Source organism: Phasianus colchicus, chromosome 7, assembly GCF_987193195.1.
Source record: "Phasianus colchicus chromosome 7, bPhaCol1.hap1.1, whole genome shotgun sequence".
In the NCBI taxonomy this organism is placed as follows: Eukaryota; Metazoa; Chordata; class Aves; order Galliformes; family Phasianidae; genus Phasianus; species Phasianus colchicus.
In genome coordinates, this window is record NC_143442.1 from 8,687,129 (window position 1) to 8,709,196 (window position 22,068).

A 22,068-nucleotide genomic window follows, 5' to 3' on the forward strand; every position below is an offset into this window, starting at 1 on the left:
CCTCAGCGCGGCGCCCCACGGAGGCGGGCGCCCCTCTGCCGGGCGGAAGTGGTGCAGCCCGCGTGGATGGATACCCGTTGCCCGGCAACCGGCGCGGGCTGCGCGGCGCGGAGGTGAGCGGGGCTGCGTGAGGGCTGGTGTGCTCGTGTGCGTGCTTCGTCTCGCAGGTTTTCCATTGCGCGTGGAAAGTGTGTGCTCGGGTTCGCGGAAATAACATTGAGGCTAGGGTAGTGGTAATGTGTTGTTAAGCTTCTGTCTTATTTGTTGATTAATACTGAGATTGTAAACCAGAACAACGTTATGAGCTTGGAAAACCACTCAACTTTTGTCTGCAAGACCTAAAGCAGTCTAGAAAAACAGAAAAATGCCAGGCTTGAGCCTACAGAAGTGCTGACCCAGGTGTGTGGGGCATTGCTTTGCCTCTGCCCTCCTTCCCTCACACCTGTATTGATCTGTGTTAATTACATATTGGGGCCCTTTAGGGCCATTCAAGCCTGCATGAGAGTGACAAAGCAAAACAAGAGTAATACTGCTCCTAGGTTTTGATTTTTAGTACTAGCAGTTGAGCTTTGGCAGCACTGGATCTTGAAGTACTGCTGTAGTGTAGATAATATAACCAGCACAGTTGTCCAAGCAGCTAATCGAGCCTCAATTCCTGAGTAAGTTCATAGGCTCATTAAGGTTGGAAGAGACCCCTAAGGTCACCCACCCATGCCCACCGTGCCCACTGACCACATCCCTCAGTGCCACATCTCCATGGTTCTTGAATGCCCCCAGGGATGGTGGCTGCACCACTCCCTGCACAGCTGTGCCACTGCATCACCACTCTTTCAGAGAAGAAAGTTGCCCCATGATGTGAGCCTGGCAGGAGGAGAGTTAGGTATAACAGAGTGCGCTCAGGTGTGCACTGATACTAACGTGGCATCATCCTGAGCTGGGCTCTCAGCTTCCCATTTGTGAAGAGCAGACATAAAATGAAGCATCTCAAAAGATGAAAAATCCATAATGGCTGCTGTTGAACTCAGAAGTATCTTTTCAGGGAGGTGGTGGAGTCACCACCCTTGGTGGTGTTTAGGAACTGTGGAGATAATGATACTGAGGGACATGGTTAGTGGGTGTGGTGGGGATGGGTCAGCAGTTGGACTTGTTTATCTTAGAGGTCTTTTCCAAACTTTATGATTCTCTGATTCTCCTTCTCTCCCTGCAGCTGTTCGCAGCTAAATACCTTAGAAGATCTTTCTTTACTATGAGAGTGGTGAGGTGCTGGAACAAGCTGCCCAAAGAGGCTGTGGATGCCCCATCCCTGGAGATATTCAAGGCCAGATTGGATGTGGCCCTGGGCAGTCTGGTCTAGCATTAAATGAGGAGGTTGGTGGCCCTGCATGTGGCAGGGGGTTGGAGATTCATGATCATTGAGGTCCCTTCCAACCCTGGCCATTCTGTGATTCTGTAGGAGAACCAATGACTGCGTGCTATATTTGGGAAGATAATTTCTTGTGGATGGGTAATATCTGGTGTTCTTATTGTGCAATGTTTGCTCTTTTCATTACATAAGTTTATGTTCTGATAACTGTGCTTACTTAAAACAAGATTTATAATATTCTTGGCCTTCTGGTTTTATAGTTATCATCACTAAAACAAATAACCCAATTGATGCTATCTAAACAAAAGATTCAAATGCCAATTTTCTTATCCCTCATATTAATATTTAAAAATTAAAAATGAATCTGCGAGTTAATAACCCAAACACTCAGGAGAGATTAGAAGAACATCCCTGCACAAGTTGGTTTGGATAGTGGTATCATTAGAAGGACCTTCTAATGTCCTACAGCCAGTGTCCCTTGTAAGGGCCCTAGAAAAGATGAAGTTCTGGAACTTGCCATGGGAGCGAGGCTCCTGGAATCACCCCATCTTGCACACATGCCCTTAGTACATGGTATTTCTGCAGCAGACCTTTTAGGGTGTGCTTTGGGAAGCTGGGATGAACCAAGTTTCCTTAAGTTCAGCTTAGTAGCTCAGAGGTGTCCTGCCCTTATTCCTTTTAGCCATGCTCTCTCCTGCAGTGGGATAGACTTTCTAGCTGTAAGCTTTCTTCAGAAGTAATTGCTGTCTGAAGCTATTATCCTTTGTACTGACTTCTGGAGTTTTGTAGACATGATCGAGCTTCGCGTATCTGACAACAAGACCCATGCATTGTGGCTGAGCATGGGTTCTCCAGTGTTCAGTGACCGTGTAACATCAGCAGTAACGCAGTGCTTGGATTCCTGAGGAGCAAGCCCTTGCCTCTGTACCACATGGACCTAATGTGAATAATCTCAAAATGAATAGCGATGTGAATCTGTTTGATTATTTGACACTTAGCTCTCTGAAGTGATTGGAAATTTACTGTATATTTATGTCCACCTTGGAAGATATTTGGCAATTAGCTATCTGGTATTTATGCTTACCAGTTACAGTCAAGAATGTTAGACAGTAAATCCATTGCTCGTGTAGGGGGAAGGATTTTAACTGGTCTTGGGATTTGTTGTATTCTGTAATCTACTTCAGAAGGAAAATTTAAAAAAAATTCTAAATGGTTTTAGGAGATTTTAGCCAACAGACATTACCAGTGGGAAGTTATCATTACGTTATTTTAATTTGACCCCAGGTGCTGATGAATTTTAGTACCATTCAGATTCCAATTGTGTCCTAAAATGGACGTGGTTGAATCAGCCTCCACAGAAATCTTCAAGAAAATACCCAGCATCCTGGACAGCCTGGTAGAGGAACCTAGAAAGAGACGTGCTGTCCCCAATCACCTGCTGGAATCAAGTAAGTTTGTGTTCTCAGACTGTTCCCCAACCTTCGGGCAATCCTAGAAGTTACTTAGAGGATATTACATTATTTTTCTCAACTCGTATGCCAAGGTCCCATCCTATGTCTCCCTAAGAGCCCAAATCATGAGAGATGGAGTCAGGAAAAAAATAACAGCTGTACTTATCCTGGCTGACCCGAAAGTTTTGTGGTGGCTTATTGAGGAAATAGATGCCATGAGATAAACTGGTGAAAGGATCATGGATCTGTTGGGGTAGTAGATGTCACCTTAACCCTCAACTTAAAAGAGTCATGCCTGCTTACCAAGACAAATAAGCTCTGTTTCCTTTTTCTCTCTTAATACATTGAGTTCAGCATGAATATATTTGCTAAATGTGTCAGTCTGTGTGTGTGTTAGTTGGTTGCCTGTTCTCCATGCTTTACTGTCTTTCTCTGTAGAGGTTTATTCAGAACATAAGAAGAGCAATGTTATGCAGGCAGAACCTGCTGTATTACACTATGGAGGGTATGAAGTTGGAAAACATCACCAGCAGACACTGGTAAGTGTCAGGGTGAGGATCCTCTTGGGGCTCATAAAAGGATAACAGAAGCTGGGCTTATGGTCACGAGGCCATTTGCTCTACAAGTACTCTAAAAGGCAGCACTTAAAATCAGTGGTTCTGCGGTAACAAAACAGACAAGTACCATGCTGTATGCACCACTCTCCTTTAGGGTCTCTGTTTTACTTATTTTTTTTCAATGTGTCTGTGTGTTAGAGTGGTGTATAATCAATGAAAATTATATAAAGGAATATTATATAATCAAATAATATTAAGATGTTATAATAATGAAATAAGCAAGAGAGTTAGGCACAGCGAGACAAAGAGAATAAATAGGATGCTTATCCATGTTGTGGGCTTGCTCAGGAAACTCCAGTGGAGTGGATCTTCCAAAAAGAGAGAGAGACTGACCCTTCCCTACTGGTAGTCAGCTCTTAAATGGGTCTAGGAGAGGTAGAGCCAGGCTCCACCCCTTCCTGCAGCACAGGTGAATTGCGTTCACCTGTTCTCCCAGGGCTGACTCATTGCTCACCTCAGGTGATTAATCAGAGGTTCAGGCCGTGACTCAGCAGTTCCCATACAAGTGGTATGTGAATTGCAAGTCATGGACAAAGAATTCTTGCTTTAACTTTGGAAAGGACTGTTATCAACACATACTTGAACAGACCATCACTGACTGTGTTCTCGGGTGCACGGATGTTTAAAGCAACCCTAGCCTTTCTAGGAGAAATATAATTTAAGAAACAAAAGTCAAGGCATAGATGTATTTTTTTTTTTCCTTTCTTGTGAACAGTTTGAGCATTTCCTCTTCATCTCTCTGCTTTCCCTTTGTCTGTCTCCTTTATTAATGTGCCTGTGGATGGTTTCATAAAATAAACAGTTGGCTTTCTCAGTTGATCTCTTATATTGTAACATCATTTTGGTATTTTTTTGTTTTACAGAAGCTGATAAATATTTCTGGCAACGTAATAAGCCCTCACATTATACCGCCCCAGACAAAGTATTTTCTGATCAAATACAACAAAACAGTAAGTGTCAGAAAGCCTTAACATGGCTGTTTGCAGGCAGCACTGTTTGTTTACACATCTTCTGTCTTATTTTGGGTCATTTTCTAGCATCGACTTGTCCCTGGCTTGTCATATGTGCTTACTGTTGATTTTTGTCCTGATGAGTGGCGTTATTACTATGACTGCATCCGAATTCACTGTCAGGTGAGGATTTATTGTGAGAAAATATGCCTAAAGTTCTAATGAAATGAAGAGACTATTCAAACTTGATGATTACAATAAATGTACAGTTAATCACCTAGAACTGTGTGGGTTTTTTTCCTACTGAGTCAGGATTTTAGTATTTGGGTTTAAAGCATCTATTTTTTTTTCTCTGTAAATATTCCAGAGCTACTGATACAATATAGTCCTTATTCTGTAATTTTTTTTCACCCAGACTTTATGCCACGCTGGTGCAATGTCTTAGCAGAGAAGTACTGGAGGTACTTTAGATAGTTACTGAAAGTGTGGTAAAACAGATGGATACTATGAACAAGCAGAATATCAAGATCCTAAGCATCCACAGAGATGATATTGAATGCCCTCCACGCTCACTTACCTACCAGCTATTACAGAAACTTTTATTTGGCATAACTTTTATTCATTACACTTAATAAATATTCACCCCCTTCTTTTTTTTTTTTTTTTCCAGGGAGAAGATACATTAGTCATTCCTGTGCATGCTTACCCTACTGTGAATGTGTTGGAATTTCCATCATTTATAAATATGTCTGATGTATCAATTGGTCAGAGGTGTGTTAAGGACAGAAGTCCTTACAGATGTTCCACTTCTTGTGGGACGTGCACCAAACCTGAAAAATCTCATTTTCCCCTGTTTGTACATCTTAAGGTCTTAGAAGCTTTAAGGAATTCAGCTACTATCTGGACTGCAAAACAGTTCCATATATGAACTGTTTCAGGCACTCATTCACAAACTAAACGTATACATAGTTGAAATGAGGCTGAGCTAGTCTACACTGATGCTGATTCACTTCATTCATCATATTATGAAGCAATATAACTGTTGTCTATAATCTGTACACTTCCAAGTGCTATGTCTTTTTAGCACTAGTAAACCCTAAAAAGAACAGATCTTCCGTGTCAAGAAGAATGGTTCTGGAAATTAAAGCATGGGTTGGTAATTTTACGTGTAATTCAGAGATAGCAAATAGCTAACCTCAGTCCAAAGATCAGTCAATCATTAGATTTGCTTCTTCTATTTGAAAATGTTTAACATGATCTTCTGATAGCATAGACTTCATCTTACTCTGTCTTTTTGGTAGATGTAACACTGACTGCTCTCATGAACAAATAAGTAGTGATTGTTAACAGAAACTGCAAATGGGAAGAGGAGAAAGGAGAATCTGTTGATTAGTGTCTAGTTGTGCTGTGTTTAAAATTATATTGATTTGTACTAATGTAAAGCTCTCTGAGATATCTGTTACTGTGCAGAATTGCATAGTAACTGTTGAGTCAAAGCCTGAACCACTGATTGAACACCTGGGGAAAGGACCAGGTCAGCCCTGGGAGCACAGGTGAAGGCAATTCAGCTGTGTGACTGGAAGGGGTGGAGCCTGGCTGCACCTCTCTTAGACCTCTTTTAAGGGCTGACTGCGTCTGTAGTAGGGTCTTTGGTTGGAGGTGCCTCCCCTGGGGAGCTTTCCCTGTGAGCCTGAGTCTTCAGAGATGGGTGAGCACTTTTCCTTTTTCTTTGTAACACCATTCCATTGTGCTTGTCCCTTTTGTCATTATGCCTACTGTGTCACCATTCCACATTCCATCTTTCTGATTGTTACAAGAATCCCTGGGACTATGATGTACAGCCCACTGATATCAATGGAAAAAATCTCTTTTACTTCCAGAAGTGGAAAATAAGTCCCACGTTCTACCACCTAGCTTTCTCTGTAGGCCAGAACATCCGTCTTTAGTCCAGAACATCCATTAGGCAAATAAAGGAATGATTGCTGTGATTTTAAAGCACTTTGGTTACTGTAGAAGCTGCACTACACCTTAAAACAACTTGCTTTCCCAATCTGCCATTACAACTTCGTGAACAGGTTATACTAAGACAGAGAAAAAAGACCTTGCTATTATTGTTTATTTCTCTAGCCATTTCAGAATGCACTTTACAAAAGAACACTGTCTATAACATGCATTCTTTGCTAATCAGCAGGGTAGGATTTCAGTCAGTTTACAAAAAACAGGAATAAGCCTGGGTAAATTGGACATAGTTCCTGGGTTGATGGATGGCATTACAACAATGTTTTTGTGTTTCTGTTTGATACTTAAAAACAGATGCACGCAAAAGCAAAGCAACTTGATAAGATATATGGTAATACCCCTCCAACAATCACTGTGAAACATAAAAGGCTTTAATGAAAATGAGGTCTTAGCATGATTATTTCTGGGGTGGTCCAGTCATTCTGATGTACTGGAATACTCAACCCTCTTGAAAACTGCACAGAGTTTCATATTGTTTTCATCTTCTTCCACAGGCAGGGCTATGGGATGAGACTGATTTCTGGTTCTGTATTTATTGTGGCTTCAGTTTGGATAGTTTGTACTGACTAGATATTGCAGAATGTAAGGATACACAAAAATAACTTCTGAAAAGTAAATTGTATGAATTTTTATGTGATCAGATTCTGTGTGGGTCAGAGGAAGTAAGTCAAGATGCAAAATAACGAGCAGGTATATCAAGATGTATATAAACTGTAGTTTAACTTTTATTTCTTTGTTATTCTCTTTTCAGTAAGGAGTATGTTATCCCGTTGCAGTGCAGCTGCCCAATAGATTTTGAATTCCACATTGATTTTATTCAGCCTCACAGAGCATTCACCGTTCAGCCGATATCTGGTAGCTTGCACCTATTTAAAATGGAAAATTATTTGAAATTACTGATGATAAGCTGACAAAGTGCTAAAAGTCAGTGTTCCTGTCCATGCTGACAGCTAAGTTGTTAACATTTAAATTAATATAGTTGCTCAAATAGTCTTCTGAGATTATAAAGCTTCTGATCTATTTCTTTTCCCCAGTGTGGGAAGTTTTTAAGTTTTCTGGTTTTTAGATGTGTCATCCCTCTTCAGAAGTAGTATTTGTACTCTGTCGGATATGTGGTTCACAAAGGTGAACTATGCTACTGCTTTGGTTTGGGGCATTCCTTCAGATTAATATTCCTTCTGACTGTATGTTTTAAATAGTTGCAATAAACCAAGGGAGGACAAGGGGTGGTGGTTTTAAGCTAACTGGTAGTACTGGAAAGACACTTTGAGACCTGAAATATTTTCTAGGTTTACTGCCATCAACTTAAACATTACTATTGTTTTTAAAATGTAGTACAGAATTCATTTGAGCATACTTAAGTGGGCTCATGTTAGATGAGCTCTTACTGTTTTTCTTCTTTAATCACAGGAATCATTCCAGGAAATGGGAAAGAGGAAGTAATTGTGAAATATTCCCCCCTTGAGTATGGAACAGCACAAATGAAAATGCAGTTACTGATCTCACAGTTCCACTCAAAGCCCTATGTATGTGTGTTCACAGGAACATCAACACCTCATCTGGGTCAAATGTATGTGTGGCAGACTGCTCTTTACCCAGTTCTAAAATATACCATGTAATAGGATTTAATGCTGTTGTGATATTATCATTTTAGGCATTTGGTGACTTAAAATGCACTGGTGTCATTTACAAGTTAATGTTAACAAGTGTTAATACTTCTACCTGCTTTCTTACATCATTCACTGAGAATGCACTTCCTCTGAATGAACTCAAACTGTTGCAAAATAATGTTAAATATCCTTAAGCATCTATTCTTAAGCATCTTCAGCTTATGATGCCTGATCTATGTTATTCTTATTGCTGAGGCCTTGCAAGATACAGTTTTGTTTTTTTTTTTAGCAATAAGGTTTTTTGAGTTTTACCTAATCTTTTTTGTGAACTGTGAAATTAGCAAGATTAGGAAGTTTGATTCCACTTGTAACTTTGGAAAGTATTTCCGGTGTCCTTGTATGTCTAGAAGGGATATAGATTCACGCAATAAGGTTAGATACCATTTACAGAGTACTTAGCAATGTTTTTCCTTCTGCTGCCTAGAAAAGAACAATATGAAAAACAACAAAGGCGTCCAGAGAAAAAAGCAGTGTCTGTTGGAAAATCACTGGTGTGGAGAAGAGACAAATTCAGTCTACCACGATCCAAGGCTATTCAAAAAGTAAAGGTGTGAAGAAGTAATAAGTGCAAGTTCTTTCCTGGGCTGAAAATCTTTCTTGCTTCTGTTTCCTCTTATTAATTTATTTCTCTTAGGAAATTGAATACCAGAACCTGAAATTCCCCACAGACTTGTCAAATCCATATGCGGTAGCTACTGTTTTGAATCAAGAACCAGGCAAATTGAAGATTAAGAACTTGAAAGAAGGTAACATAGTTAAGCAGCATAAGCTCTGTCTTATCAGTATTTCTAGGTTTCTGTTTAGAAACTTTTCTTTAGAATTGCTGAGGTTATGTGATTGTTATTTCTGTAAGAAATTCACTTTACCTGAGGTAGACTGTGCATTAATGAATTCAGTTATCACCATGGGTGTTATTTCCCAATTAAAAATTCAATCTAGTATGTGACTTTCTGATATTCTTGCAGTCCTTTGCCAAGGCAATGAGGGAATAAAAACAAGGCAGATGAAGGAAGCCGTGTTTGAGCTAAAAGTCAAACAAAACATTAAGGAAGAGGAAGCAAATAATCTGAAGTGGTAAGTGTTAATTAAAACACTGAGATTTGCTTGACTAAGGCCTCTGTGAATGATGTATGCAATATGCACACTGGTTTGTAATGCTGCCATTTCATGTCCTGGTAGACCTGTTTTACAGTTAAACTGTTGCTTCACTTTTCTTTTCATCCCTTCTGCTTAAGAGCAACACGAGTGTGTACCCAATGATACCTTTAATTTTATTACAGTTGCATTCAGAAACTTCCTGAAAAATTTGTTGATCTCACTTCACACATTCCATCCTGCTTTGTGCCTTTAAAGGTAAAGGGAGATTTTGTTATGGTTGTCAGTAAGTCAAAGCCAAAATATGTAATGGTGTGAATAAAATTGCACATCAAAAGGTGGAAAGCAAAATTCATAATCGTGCATAAGCATACTGAGGTTTCACTTGCAGTCAGATCTGCTCTTAAGCTGAATACTACAGATCCCTAAGTGCCTTAGGAACAGGAGAGTCAGCCTTTTAAATGTGCAATGAAACAAATAGTACATTAAGTAAAACGTTTTTCTTCCTTGTACTGGAAATACAGGCAAGTTCGTAGAGGCAAAGATCCAATATCTGCAGAATTTAAAAGAGAGGTTATTGAAAATCGACAGAGGGAAGAAGAGCAATATAAGGTTAGTCTTTGCTGTCTTTTCCATAAATTCAAAATCAAACTTGTACCTTCAGACTATGTGCAGTGCACTGGTGAATTGTACTATGCTCTCCACGTCTTCAGTTTTTCTTAATACACTGATATGAACCCGTGCTAGTTGAATTTCCTCATGCATTTATATCTTCATTATTTCTTTGTATCAGTGTTACTGAGGTTTTTTTTTCTTGGAGGTGAACAGAGGGAAGGATAAGCCACTAAGTTATTAATGGAAATTTAATTAGATATTTGCTCAACCTGGTAGGTTTCCATCTAGCTACATCACAGTGCAGCATTGCAGTAGTCCTTTCAGCGCTGTGGATGCAGCCAGCCTTCTGTTTATGCTGTACCTTTCTGAATGACTTACTATTGAAGAGATAAACCTAGTCAGTACTCTCATGCAGTGCCATAGGAAGATAATTCAGCATGTTCTTCTGCTATACCTTTGCTCTTATGGCCTTCTGATTTCTTCCAGTCACCCAGACTGCAGTCTGTCTTCTGTGGAGGTGACAGCAACAATAAGTAGTGACAGAAAATATTTGTCCGCATATGGCACGGCCCTCAGGGACTGGTGGGACTTCTCCCTCCTATCTTGCCTTGTAGACATACAGCTAGCTTCTGATTCCCACTGCGTTCCGAGGCACTGGTTATGGCAGTAAAATTATTTATAAACAGGGTCAAGGCTTAATTTATGCACTGAATTAAGCATGAATAAATTCAAACATTATTTTTAATAATAGCAAAGGAGGAAATAAGTAAAAAAAGAAACCCACAATCTAGAATGTTTGCTTGTTGTATCATTGTATTAAATATATATATTATATATATATTTATATGTATAATCATGTTGTTTAGAAACATTTTACATACTTATCTGTTGGCTGTAGTATCTGTGGTTATCTCTTGGTCCTAAAAGAACATTATTTTACTTTGTTTAATTTACTACAAGGTTGTAATAATCACTCACTGAAAGGGAGTGAAGTCTGTGTTTTGTGAAGTACTTGCAGAATGTTACATTGTGAATCTTCACTAATTGTAAATGAGGAAAAAAATCACTGAATACTTTGCACTAATGAGATTATTTTTCCTGGTGACAAATTAGATCCAAAGAGGGGATCCTATCATAGAAAAGGAGTTTCAAAGGAGCAAAGTAGAGGTTTCTTCCAGACGTGTTTTCCGGCTTGTTGAGCAGGTTTGTTTCTATGCTTTTATCATTTGCTAAGCTAAAAAACAGCCATAAATATTCATCACTCAATGCTTTTCCTTTTAATATGGCCATTTCTGAATCAACATCCTGTTTCCCATTTTACTGCCGTAAAGTCAGAAGTGAGCTGCATGCACAACTCATATTCTGATTCTGATGTTCTAATGTGAGAGACAACTAGAAATCTACAGATGTAATCTGAGGTTCATACTTGCTCATTCCTGAAAGCTTTCACAGGAGTAGCATTCTCATATTTTAACATAAAATTAAGCAAATCACAAGTTTCATGACCTTTATCTTGCAGGTTGAATTGACAAGAATTCTGGTAACTAGGGTTTTTTGTTTTTTTTTTTGGTCTCTGTGGTGCATGGTAATTGCTAGGATTCATTTCCTGGAATAACTGGGAACTTTGTTTAATAAATAGTCTGCTAAAGAATAATGGATGAATCATTTCTGCTTGCTTCTTACAGAACATCATAGCTGTGGTAGCTGGTCTGTTTCTGTTCTCTTATGCCTGTTAAGAAGTGTTGAAAATTGTTTGGCAAGTATGGTGTGGGGCTGTGTGCATTTCTGAGCATCTTCCTAATCTAAACTTTGGTTAAGTGGCTGTTCTCCTGTTGAGAAGTACTGTACCACAGCAATGATGGAGTCCCATCTGGTGCTACATTTTTCTGTCACATCAATCTAAAACTGAAAAGACTAATGAGTCAAAAAAAGATGTTGGGGAGTTATTTTGGTGAATTATCACTCTAGTTTTACCGTGATCTTTCACCCTCCTGTAAGTTTGTATTCCAAGCTATTATTGGAGAGAAATGCTGAATTTGCTGGGCCTTCATTCTGACCCCCTACTGTAATTCCAACTTCACGTTTGTGCAGGATGAAGTGTGTACTCACTAGAGACCTGGTCCATTCTTTCTACTATCTATCTGCTCATGTATTGGACTCCACTCTTAGTAGATGGCTGTTCTTTATGTGTGAATGCTACGTTACCTCTGTACTCACCATATTGTATCTGCAGTATTTGATTACCTCCCTTTAAGGCCTGCAGTGAAGAATTCTGCTTAAATGCAAGTAGGGTGACATGGACCTGGAATGAAGTAATTTGATGGAACATTTTTTGCTTAACTTAATTTCAGTATTAGGAGATAACATAGGAATTCTGCCAAGGATAGAGGAAATCCTTTTTTTTTTTTTCTTTTTAAATACCATGCAGCATCCAAATGTCCATCCCACATTTGATTTGCTCCGTAATGACCCTTGGGCTCACAGAAAGAGGATGTTGAGGAAATTCCAACAAGCAGCATACAAGGTAATGTGAACACCTAGAATACAATGTGATAGCATAGTGCCTTGGAAACAGCACAGAAGAGCATGCAAACCAGCACGTAAGAAGACTTCATAGCTAGCTATGGATTTGTTAATTGTCTCTGCTTCACTAGAAAATAAGGATCTGGAGTGATTATTGTCTTTAAGCGTTGGTTAAAGATTTAAAAAAAAAACAACAGCAACAACATTCAATACTAAGGAAATGTGGAAGAATTTAGATTTTTTTTAAGTAAAAAATACTTTTGAACAAAAAGAGAAGACTTCAAAATACATATAGAATACCATGCCCAGTTTTGGGACTCGGTATAAAAAATATATCAGTAAAATGGATTGACTTCAGTGTAAGTCTGTCAAGATGCCTGGAGTCTGGGTAGTGGGGAGACACTGAGATAACTGGACTTACTCAGCTGAAGAGGGAAAGTGATGGGAGTGGGCAGCAACTTTCAACTCCTTTGAGGAGGTTATTAAAGATGGAGCCAGCCTCTTTGCTGTGATGTATGGTGGGAACACAGGAAACAATGGGCATAAATTCTAATAAAAGAGGTATGGGCTGTTCATAAGGAAAGCCTTTTTCACTGAGAGAAGCTCTTAGAAGTAAATGGCCCAGATAGTTTGTACAGTCCATTTCTTCTGTGTAATGTTGCTGTGGAGTTAAATGTCTTTCAAAAGCTATTTTTCTCCATTTTATCCCTCCTGAACAGAAAACTATAGGAAAAATTCTGAAGCAGGTGGTCTGGGTGATGTTTGTTGTATACAGTTGTAATGTATGTGTATTGCTATGACTGTAAATTTTAGAATGTTAAGCTTAATATTATACTTAAATTTAAAATAATTCCTTCAGATTGTGATTCAGTCTCGTCTAAATCATTTACTACTTCTGTTCCGTGGGCTAACGAGGGAAGACAGAGGTTTGGAGGAAGGCTCTATATCTGGTAAGGAGCAGAAGAGAAGTTGATAGCTAGATTGACAATGAATTATTGATAATTTGTGTTAAGCTATGGTAGGTCAGGTGCATCAAATATATACTGATATATATACATAAATAGTCCCTACAAAGGGGTCTTCAAGCAAAAACCAGATGTGCGACACGGTGAAAATGGCTGTTGTAAAAAGACATATTTTTATATGTGCATGTTATACACGTTATTTGTGATATTTAAAAAATCTCGTTTTAAGAGCCTTGCAATTTATTCACTTAATAATAGAGCAGCCACAATTGGTAGTGGTGGAGACTGAAGAGAATTTGTGTTTCTTACGTCACGTCACCCCATACATGCACTGTTTAACAACTGTTGAAACACCTTTCCATGTCAGCCCTTCTGCCTCTGCCAACAGGCACTCTTTAATTCCCCATATGCAAGAGTTGCAGGGGTGCCTGAAGTAGAAGGTATAATGGCAAATAGTGTAATAGAGGTGTTCTCTTATTTCTGCCTTGTTGAGTGAAAATAGAGCACCTTACTTGAATGGGTGGGCTGTAATGTTCTTCTTGAAAGGAGGAAATCAGATCTGTTTATTAATTGAAGGTTTTGTGCACACTATCTTACAGATGGACTTTAGGAAAGATTACCTTGCTTTTTCTATTAAAATGCATAAACATGTCCTGTGTTAGGAAGATCTTAAATATGTTTTGTCTTGATTCTATTTCTGAAGCAGTGTATTGAATTATATTACAAAATCTTAATATTTGCTTTCCATTCTTAACAGAAAATTGGAGTTTCAGACAAACAGACAAGAGTGAAGAATCCAAAGGCATTTCTTCCAGCATATTTGAAGATCAAATGTTACCTTCTCAATTCCCCTTTTACAGTTCCCTCAAATTATGCCGTGATTTGGTAGGTTTAGTAACCAATATGGTGACCACTACTCAAAATTTTGTTGATGACATTGGCCCTAGGCCCAGTACAGCTTTTTTTATCCTTTACAACATAACTAGTGTTGTGGAGTTCCAACAAGTTAGTTCAGGACTTCAGATTTATTGAGAGTGCTGCTGAAAGCAATTAAAATATTTGCATTCTCTCAATTTCATTCTGAAATTATATTTAATATGTTAGTAGCCAAAGTTAGTTAAAATCTGTGATTTTTGCCCAGGAAAACAAATATAATAAGTAACTGAAGTGTCCTAGGAAGGGCAGAGGAAGTATTAAAATGTTTGCATAATTATCTAGTATGTTTTCAGATAGCCAAGCTGATGAATTACTGTCAGTGCAAAACAAAATGTCCACCATATTAAGGGGTTTAAAATACTGTATTCTTCCAGGAACCTGATGCCCTTGGCCCAGTTCCTGTCAAACCTATAGATGTGAAAATGAAACGCTTTCTTCCCTTTTACAGGTTGAAGGTGAGTCAGTACAGCTTCCTGTTTCTCTCTTTCACCAGTCTAGTTAGACGTGTTTTCTACCTGATTCAGTGGCATCAGTGTGCAGCCCAGTAGAAATGTTGCCGTAAGGCTGTGCAATTAGCATGCTTTTTTTTAAAAAAACAAATATCTTCTATTTCCATAAGTAACAACTTTGCAGTCAGCACATCTCTCTCCAGGCAGAGATGAAGGACCTCAGCTGAAATTATTGTATCTCAAGCAACGGAATGCATCTATGAATTAGGATGCTGCAAGCCTTCTGTGACACACAAACTTTCCTTTTATTTCAGAGAGCAAAAATACCATTCATTATAAGAGTGTCCTTCCTTTTAGAAAGTGATTTAAATTGTCTGTTCATTTGGGGTACAGTGCTTTATGCTTAGTTCCTGCATTTCTGCATAGAAAATAAAAACATCTCATTCTTGAAATGTGTAGTACTGTGGGTTTTTCTAACTTTGAGTTCAGGAACAATTTTTTTCCTCCTGACCTCTAAAGCCTTCCCTCTCAGATTTTTGAATAGCATAACTCCAAGTTCCACACCCTATCAAAGTGAAAGTACTTCCTCAGGTTCAAATCAATGTTTTGGCTCAATTTCCCATTCCTTTGCTTTTTTTCCCCCAGTTGTTATAATAAGTATAGAAACTTTATATTAATGTCCTTTCTCTTTGTTAATATATATTCTTCTTCACCTACCAGTGTTAAATTATATTGCTTGATAGAGTTTTTCTCCACCCCATTAAGTTCAGTATATTTGATCACAAAAATGCTAATCCTACAGTCTTTCATAGAAACGTTCCTTAATGCACTCATTCCATTTGCCCTGGTTAAGTATGGCTTCTCAAAATTTTGCTTATATTCTGCGTAGTAGAATGGCAATCTGAATATCTTTTCCCGCAGATATGTGATGTGTCTGTGATAAAGCTTGAAAGTTCCATCTGCGAGTTCATCAAAAGTGGTTGTCATCTCCTGCAGCACATTTTTCTCCTTTGTGCTTAGGTTCCTCAGCATTTCAGCATCATAAAGTATCAGCCATTTCGTGCACGCCGTACGGCTGCAAGTTACAAAACTCGAGAACTTTGCCGAGCTCTGAGACAGGGAGCCCAGGTAACAGATCATCTCTAATACAGACTTTCCTTGCTGAAGTCATTCCCGCTTCTGTATTTCTACAATTACTTGATTAATTTTGTTCCAACATTTTACAACAAAAGACTCCATATGCTCTGAAAACCTTTGTCTGTGTTTTTCAAGGATGAGTTGGTTCAAGTAGATGCTTCTCCTAAAGACTATCACAAGCCATCATCTGAAGAAGTAGCAGAAAGAGATATCAGCCTTTTAAAATTGGTTCCTCCCCAAGCTTTAGTCTACCCTTCAGAGAGCAACCCTCTTCGCATTTTTGTAAGTAGAAGTTGACTTCCACAAAGTAGGAAGGGAGCTGAAAGGGTGTTTATTAGTGGTCAGTTCTCTTATTCAGATTGGTATTTAAAACTACCTGCCAGTGTGAGTAATCCCTAATGGTGCAGGCCCTGGTAGGTGGGAACCACAGAGCTCGTCCTGCAGAGTGACACCATTTCATTTTGAGGTGGAATTTGGATCAATATAGGGGAGAGGGCTGGTAATACAAAATTGCCTGTGAGGGAGGTGAACTGGTCCTGCACTCCACAAATGCTCACTAATCGCAGGATTCTCTGATATACCTTGGGGCCTCTCCTTTCTCCATTTGTTTTTTCATCTGCACAGTAGAAAAGAAGCCATGATCTTGGCATCTCAGCCCTTCTATGATCTCATGGTCTTGCCCAAGTTAGTAGAACAGATTCAGTCTTATCTTCAGTCAGGATACTGTGCTTCTGCCTGATCCTTAAGTAGACTGAGAAAAGTGAAGGTAGGCAGTTTGTTCACACTGCATCCTGCTGCCTTAGTTTCCATTAGTTTTCATAGCATACCAAAGCCACGTTTCCAATTATTAGGCACAGAGATTCAAAAAATCATAGCCAGGTGTGTGGGAGGGTTTTCTCTTACTTACTTTTCATGTAGATTGTACTACTTGGCACCAACTGTAGAAGGTATTTTCCACACAATGCAGCACAGCCTGGGAGGGTCCCTAGGTGATTGTGAGAAGGCAGAGACAGCAGTATGGCTCAGTGAAGTGCTGTACATGGGTACAGGTAGCATCTCCATGGCAGCATGGTGCGTGCTGTGCCTGAGTTGGGTGGCTCAGTCTTTCAGTATTAGTTAGCTAAAATGGCCCAGAGCCCAGTGTGCTAGTCTGGTGGTCTTGACATAACACTTATAACTTGTTCCCGCTGAGTGCAGCCAGGACTCCAGTGGACTTACTGATGAAATCTTCTGTGCATCCCTCATCCCTTTGTCATGTCGGTGTAAGAGCCAGGCCTGATCCCATGTTACCCAGCATTGAACTAAATGCAGAAACAGATGCTAGTGCAGTGAAATAGATGGTAAAATGCTCACAGACTTCCACTACAGCAAGGTCAGCTCCCTTCCTTGGATTCTGAACGGTTCAGAGAACCAACATTAGATTTGGGAGTAAATAAATTGTTGGATTTTTGTCAGCAGAACATGAATAAACAAGGCAGATTATGGGTCTGTGATGCAGGGAAGAGACAGAAAATCAAGGGTCACACTGAACCATAAAATCATAACGAGAATAAGTGTGAGTTCAGGAAGACTATATTAATGTAAGACCTGAATTTTCAGCAATTTAATTTTTTGTTGTGCTCAGAATTTTTTTTTAAATAACCTTCTGTTTTTAGAACCCCACTCCAGGATTGTTTCCACTTTTACCTCCTTTAACTTACTGTGAAACAAATATTGAATATCATCTTTGTCCTCATCCGAAATATACCCTTACCAAGGAATGCCCCAAAGGATCCAGTATTCCAATCACACAAAAAAAGTTTCTGCATCACAAGGTATGGCCTTTGTAGTTTATTGTATGAGTAAAAATTGTGTGCACCTAAATAATCAGTGCATGGATCAGAATAACTTGTTATTATTAGACTATTAGACTAGAGTATTTCTCTGCTCTTTCTTTCTTTTTGCCGCCTATTGTATTTTCATGACCTTGCAGTGGAGGTAGTATCTTTTAAATATGGAGAAATGTGGTCTCCAGATTTGCTTCTCAATCAAGAAGTTAGATGCTCTGTCCTGCAAGCTTCTCTTCCACTGCATGATGTTTTAGAAGGCTAATAGCACTTGTAATTTCAGGAAGTGATTTGTGGAGTAATGGACTGGAGACGATTCTTACCAGTGGTGTATTTGACCTTTCCTAACACTCCCATATCAACAAGTACAACATCTAGGTAAGAAAAACATTGAATAAACAATGGGGACCCTAGGCCCAGTACAGCTTTTTTTTTTTTTATCCTTTACAACATAACTAGTGTTGTGGAGTTCCAACAAGTTAGTTCAGGACTTCAGATTTATTGAGAGTGCTGCTGAAAGCAATTAAAATATTTGCATTCTCTCAATTTCATTCTGAAATTATATTTAATATGTTAATAGCCAAAGTTAGTTAAAATCTGTGATTTTTGCCCAGGGCTTCTCACCTGCAGTTTCTGCTGCTTGAAACTATGTGACTGGTGACCAGTCCCAGAGGTAAAAGTGGGCCTAGGGGTTGACTTGCTTGCTTCTCAGCGATCTAAAATGAATGATAACCCCTACTCATTCTCCTTGGAGGGTGGGTTAAATTTAATGCCTAGCCCTAGATTCAGTCCGGACTTTTGGTAACGTCTGCCCTGAATGCATTTTGATTCAGTACCAGAAGACTCTGAGAAGTACAAACTGTCTTTGTCCTGCAGAACTATGAATAGTAAAACCTTTTAACATGTGGGCACCTGTATGCGTGTTGGTAGCCAGCATCTCCCAGGCTCATACTGCATTCATTTCTGGTGTACTATTTTTGTTCCAGGATAATTTAAAAATAATAATCTTTTCTATAACTACAGCTAATTCTGTGAAGCTTCACAATATAACTATTAACTGCAGTTACTCTCTGCTCATCTTAAATACCACTTCCATCACAGGGATCCTTACAGTTTAGATATGCTACCGAGAGATGTACCACCAGTGCTGTATAACTTGCCTGAGAGAGACAGAGAGAATATAATTGACTTGTAAGTTTCTCCTCTTTTATGTTCAATGTGATTTATTGTCTTAATTGCTTGTGTGGATGTGTCTAAACATTTTCTGAAAGATTATCAAAGGCAAAAGCACAGAGTCTGTCTTATTCCAGTTATTTTTGGTTTTGTTGTCTAACAAATTTTAAGTACTGATTGTTCTTCATATTAATGGTTTTAGTGGGACAGATGAAACTGAATTTGAAGTGCTTCTTACTCCAGAGATGCTGAGTGCTGAATTTCCACAAATTGAGCAGATGATCTCAGAAGAAGGAAAAATAAAATCAGCAAAAGAAAGGTAAGTAGAATTAGAAATTAGAGAAGAGGAATGGAAAGGACTGTGAAGACATCTTCTTCAGAATTATGGGGAAAGCCATACTGAGGTGCTGTAGGGGCTCCATCGCTGAGTGGGTTGCAGTGCTGGCTCTTTGAGCAAATCAGAAGACTCCTGTACTAAATTTTGCACTGTAAGTATGATCTCTGGATTGGACTTATGAAAACAGATATTAAAATGACACCCTGGCCTGGATGTCTCTAACTTCAGTTTTATCGTGAAACTAACCTCTCAAGGGACAAATTCTACCAGCTGCCTCCAGTACTGTCAGGCTGATGTACTCAGTTTGTAGTTCAGCACAGAAATCTTGAGGATTAGGAAAGCTGAGAAAAAGAGAATCTTTAAGGGAGTTGATTATTACCACAGTGGTTTTAGAACAGTGTACGAGGCTGCCCAGCAGTTCTGTAGGGCTGGAAGCAGAAGTGGGTGCAATATGTGAAACTTGGGGGTATGTGATGTTACAGGAAGGATGCAAGGATGCATATCAGCTGGTAAGTGGAACACTGAGAGCACTGGACTTGAATGGTAGGCAGTATAGCTGATAGAAGGGAATGCAGGAGAAGTTGCTGAGGTAGAACCTGGTGTTTTCACAAATACCTTGCATGTCTTTATGGAATTGATGTTTCCATCCAACAGATGCAGTCTCTTGAAAGTGGTCATGACAATGCTTAGATGCCTATCTACTCAGGATGTACGTAATTGCCTGAAACTGAGTTCTCACCAAGAGATTTCAAAGTCTCTTTTTCTTTAATTTTGGAGGGAATGACTGACATCCAGCTTTTCTGCATCTGTCAGCTGTTAAACTTTAAAATAGTGCTGAGTATGAGATCTGACAGAGCGCTGATTGCTGCGTTGTGATTACTTCACCACTGATTGAAAATAATTAGCTGTAAAAACGTGTCTGACCCTGCTGCTTTTTACACTTTATGACACTTTGCTTGTCAGAACATGGGGATTTGATATAGCCTATGTAACAAAAGAATCACCCTTTTTCTCCACAGTCATACAGTGTTGGATGGGCACAGTGTACTTTTTCTGGGGAAATAGTTTTATAATCATAAGGTTCATTCTGCTGATGTTTTCTTCAAAACTGAAAATATTTTTCCATATTAAACACCTCTAGGTATCTATTTTTCAGGTATTCATTTCATTCCATTTTGTCTGTGTCTGAATCATTTGAGCAGTCTGCTTTAGTTGAGGTTCTTCAGTATATGTTATATGTAATAGGATGTGCACCAAAATATTATTAGTGAGCAGTAAAGTCCAAGTCCTTCCTTTTGTCACTGGAAGGTTCTTCATTGTTACTGATGGGGTGGTGTTTCACTATGCTCCTCTACAGCAGTTTCTACACTTTATCCTTAAGGCAAATAAGTTTTTTCTTGTGAATTTTCTTGTTTTGGCCATTGCAATGTGCCTCTTCATAGGGAAAAAAAAAAACATAGAAACTCAACTTAGTATGTGTTTATTTATCAGATGGTTAATTTTTCTAACTGGCCAAACAAAGAGTGAATGCTTTTTTCATAACTTGACTCTCTTTGCAGTTCTGCATAAGTAATGGAAAACTGTCTGTGGTCAATATTAAAAAAGAGAAAATGTGTGTCTCTTCCTTTGTTTTTGCCCACATTGCTAAGTAGCTTCCCTGGCTATTATAAGTACAAATAATCTTTTAAACTTCTTGCAGAGACCCACACAAACATCCTGATGGAAATTTTCAACCCCAAGACAACGGACTCAGAGAAAGGGTTCAAAAACACATGGAGAAGATGAAGATGAAAGCACTAAATAAAGCCCTTATTCTTGAATAAGAATAATTTTATGAAGTCTGTGGTTTGGTACAGTTTACCCTGTAAATATATGAGGCCTCCTATGTCACAGTTATATCTACTTGCGTTCAGTGAGTTCAGCAGCAAATAAAAGAGAACCACCAGCAATGTTAGTTCTACCAAGAACTCTGTGTGATAACTTCCCCAAACACAGCAACTGCTCCTATGACAACCCTCAGCCATGTGCCTGCTTATTTTTTTAATGGTGTGAAGGATCAGAGAACCACAGTATTACCTTGTAAATAGTTTGGTAATTAATCTATAGCTCATTGTTTTTAAATAAAATATGAGAAGCCCTAATGAGCAAATTCTTCAGATTTTTGTTGTTGTTGTTATTGCCTATTCTTTAATTTTTGCAGGTGTCAATCTTGACTCTAAATTATAAACTTGAGGTTCTTAATGAAAGGGAAGACTTGAACACTGTTACTATCCGTAAAGATAATGTCCAAGGAGATTTAATTAGCTTTTCAGGTGTTTGATCAAATGCAAGGTCTTTTGACAAAAGGGGTGTGTGGATTGAAGTGATGAAATCCAGAGCTTCAGAAGAGAATTCTGATGCTCGAGATGTATTCTGTAGGAAAGCAGATTTCTTAGCATATCATTCATCAACTGAGATGACTCCTACTTTCTTGTGGGCAAGCTGAACATAACATAAAATTGTTGGTTGGGTTTTTTTTCCAGTTAGTGGCTCATTTTGAAGAGTGTTCCAGGCTATTTGCTCTAAAAATTATATATCTTCTGTACTAGAAGGGATGGAAAATACAGCAATGCTTACACTTTTCTAAGAAGTATACTTCTTCCAAGAACCCCTAAGAAGAGAAATTTATTTCAGAGAGATCAGTGTAGACAACCTAAAAAGCTGAAGGAAATAGAAAATGGGGAAAAAAAGTGTGAAACTAAAGCTGCAAACTAGTTTGTATTGTACTACATATATACTATCTCTGCTATCTTTAAAGCCTGTTAGAGTAAGTGTTTAGAAATGAGGATGATCAGAGTAACCAGAGTTGTTTGTTTGTTTTTTTTAAACAGTAGTCTCTCCTCCACAGAGTTTCATTGTCATCCCAGTGGAAATTAGTCAAGCTTCTCCATTCTCCACCAGTG

At 38.8% G+C, this 22,068-nt stretch overlaps 1 protein-coding gene across 6 annotated transcripts; it reads left to right on the forward strand.

Annotated features, from left to right (window-relative positions):
• The first annotated feature begins 58 nt into the window (after nt 1–58).
• CFAP221 (cilia and flagella associated protein 221) lies at nt 59–21,288 on the forward strand. 6 transcript variants are annotated; one of them, XM_090143618.1, is made up of 24 exons: nt 59–113; nt 2,648–2,811; nt 3,253–3,353; nt 4,295–4,381; nt 4,469–4,564; nt 5,052–5,152; nt 7,152–7,258; nt 7,811–7,970; nt 8,495–8,618; nt 8,705–8,816; nt 9,036–9,144; nt 9,690–9,777; nt 10,894–10,983; nt 12,209–12,304; nt 13,163–13,253; nt 14,026–14,153; nt 14,579–14,659; nt 15,674–15,781; nt 15,926–16,072; nt 17,446–17,604; nt 17,900–17,994; nt 18,718–18,807; nt 18,992–19,108; nt 20,826–21,288. In XM_090143618.1, the coding sequence occupies exons 2-24, from the start codon at nt 2,694–2,696 to the stop codon at nt 20,947–20,949; spliced, it is 2,529 nt and encodes an 842-aa protein (XP_089999744.1). In that variant the 5' UTR covers nt 59–113; nt 2,648–2,693; the 3' UTR covers nt 20,950–21,288. The 6 variants fall into 6 exon arrangements, with proteins under 6 accessions (XP_089999744.1, XP_089999743.1, XP_089999748.1 ...); XM_090143617.1 differs by having other exon boundaries at nt 97–147; XM_090143622.1 differs by having other exon boundaries at nt 97–147; nt 7,152–7,255.
• Nucleotides 21,289–22,068: the final 780 nt, after the last annotated feature.

What these genes read in the sequence shown, in the direction of transcription:
- CFAP221 (XM_090143618.1), top strand. Translation starts at nt 2,694, where the DNA reads ATGGACGTGGTTGAATCAGCCTCCACAGAAATCTTCAAGAAAATACCC. An exon ending in TCAAATTATGCCGTGATTTG is followed by an intron (nt 14,154 to 14,578) that starts GTAGGTTTAGTA and finishes GTATTCTTCCAG; the next exon opens with GAACCTGATGCCCTTGGCCC. An exon ending in AAAAGTTTCTGCATCACAAG is followed by an intron (nt 17,605 to 17,899) that starts GTATGGCCTTTG and finishes TTGTAATTTCAG; the next exon opens with GAAGTGATTTGTGGAGTAAT.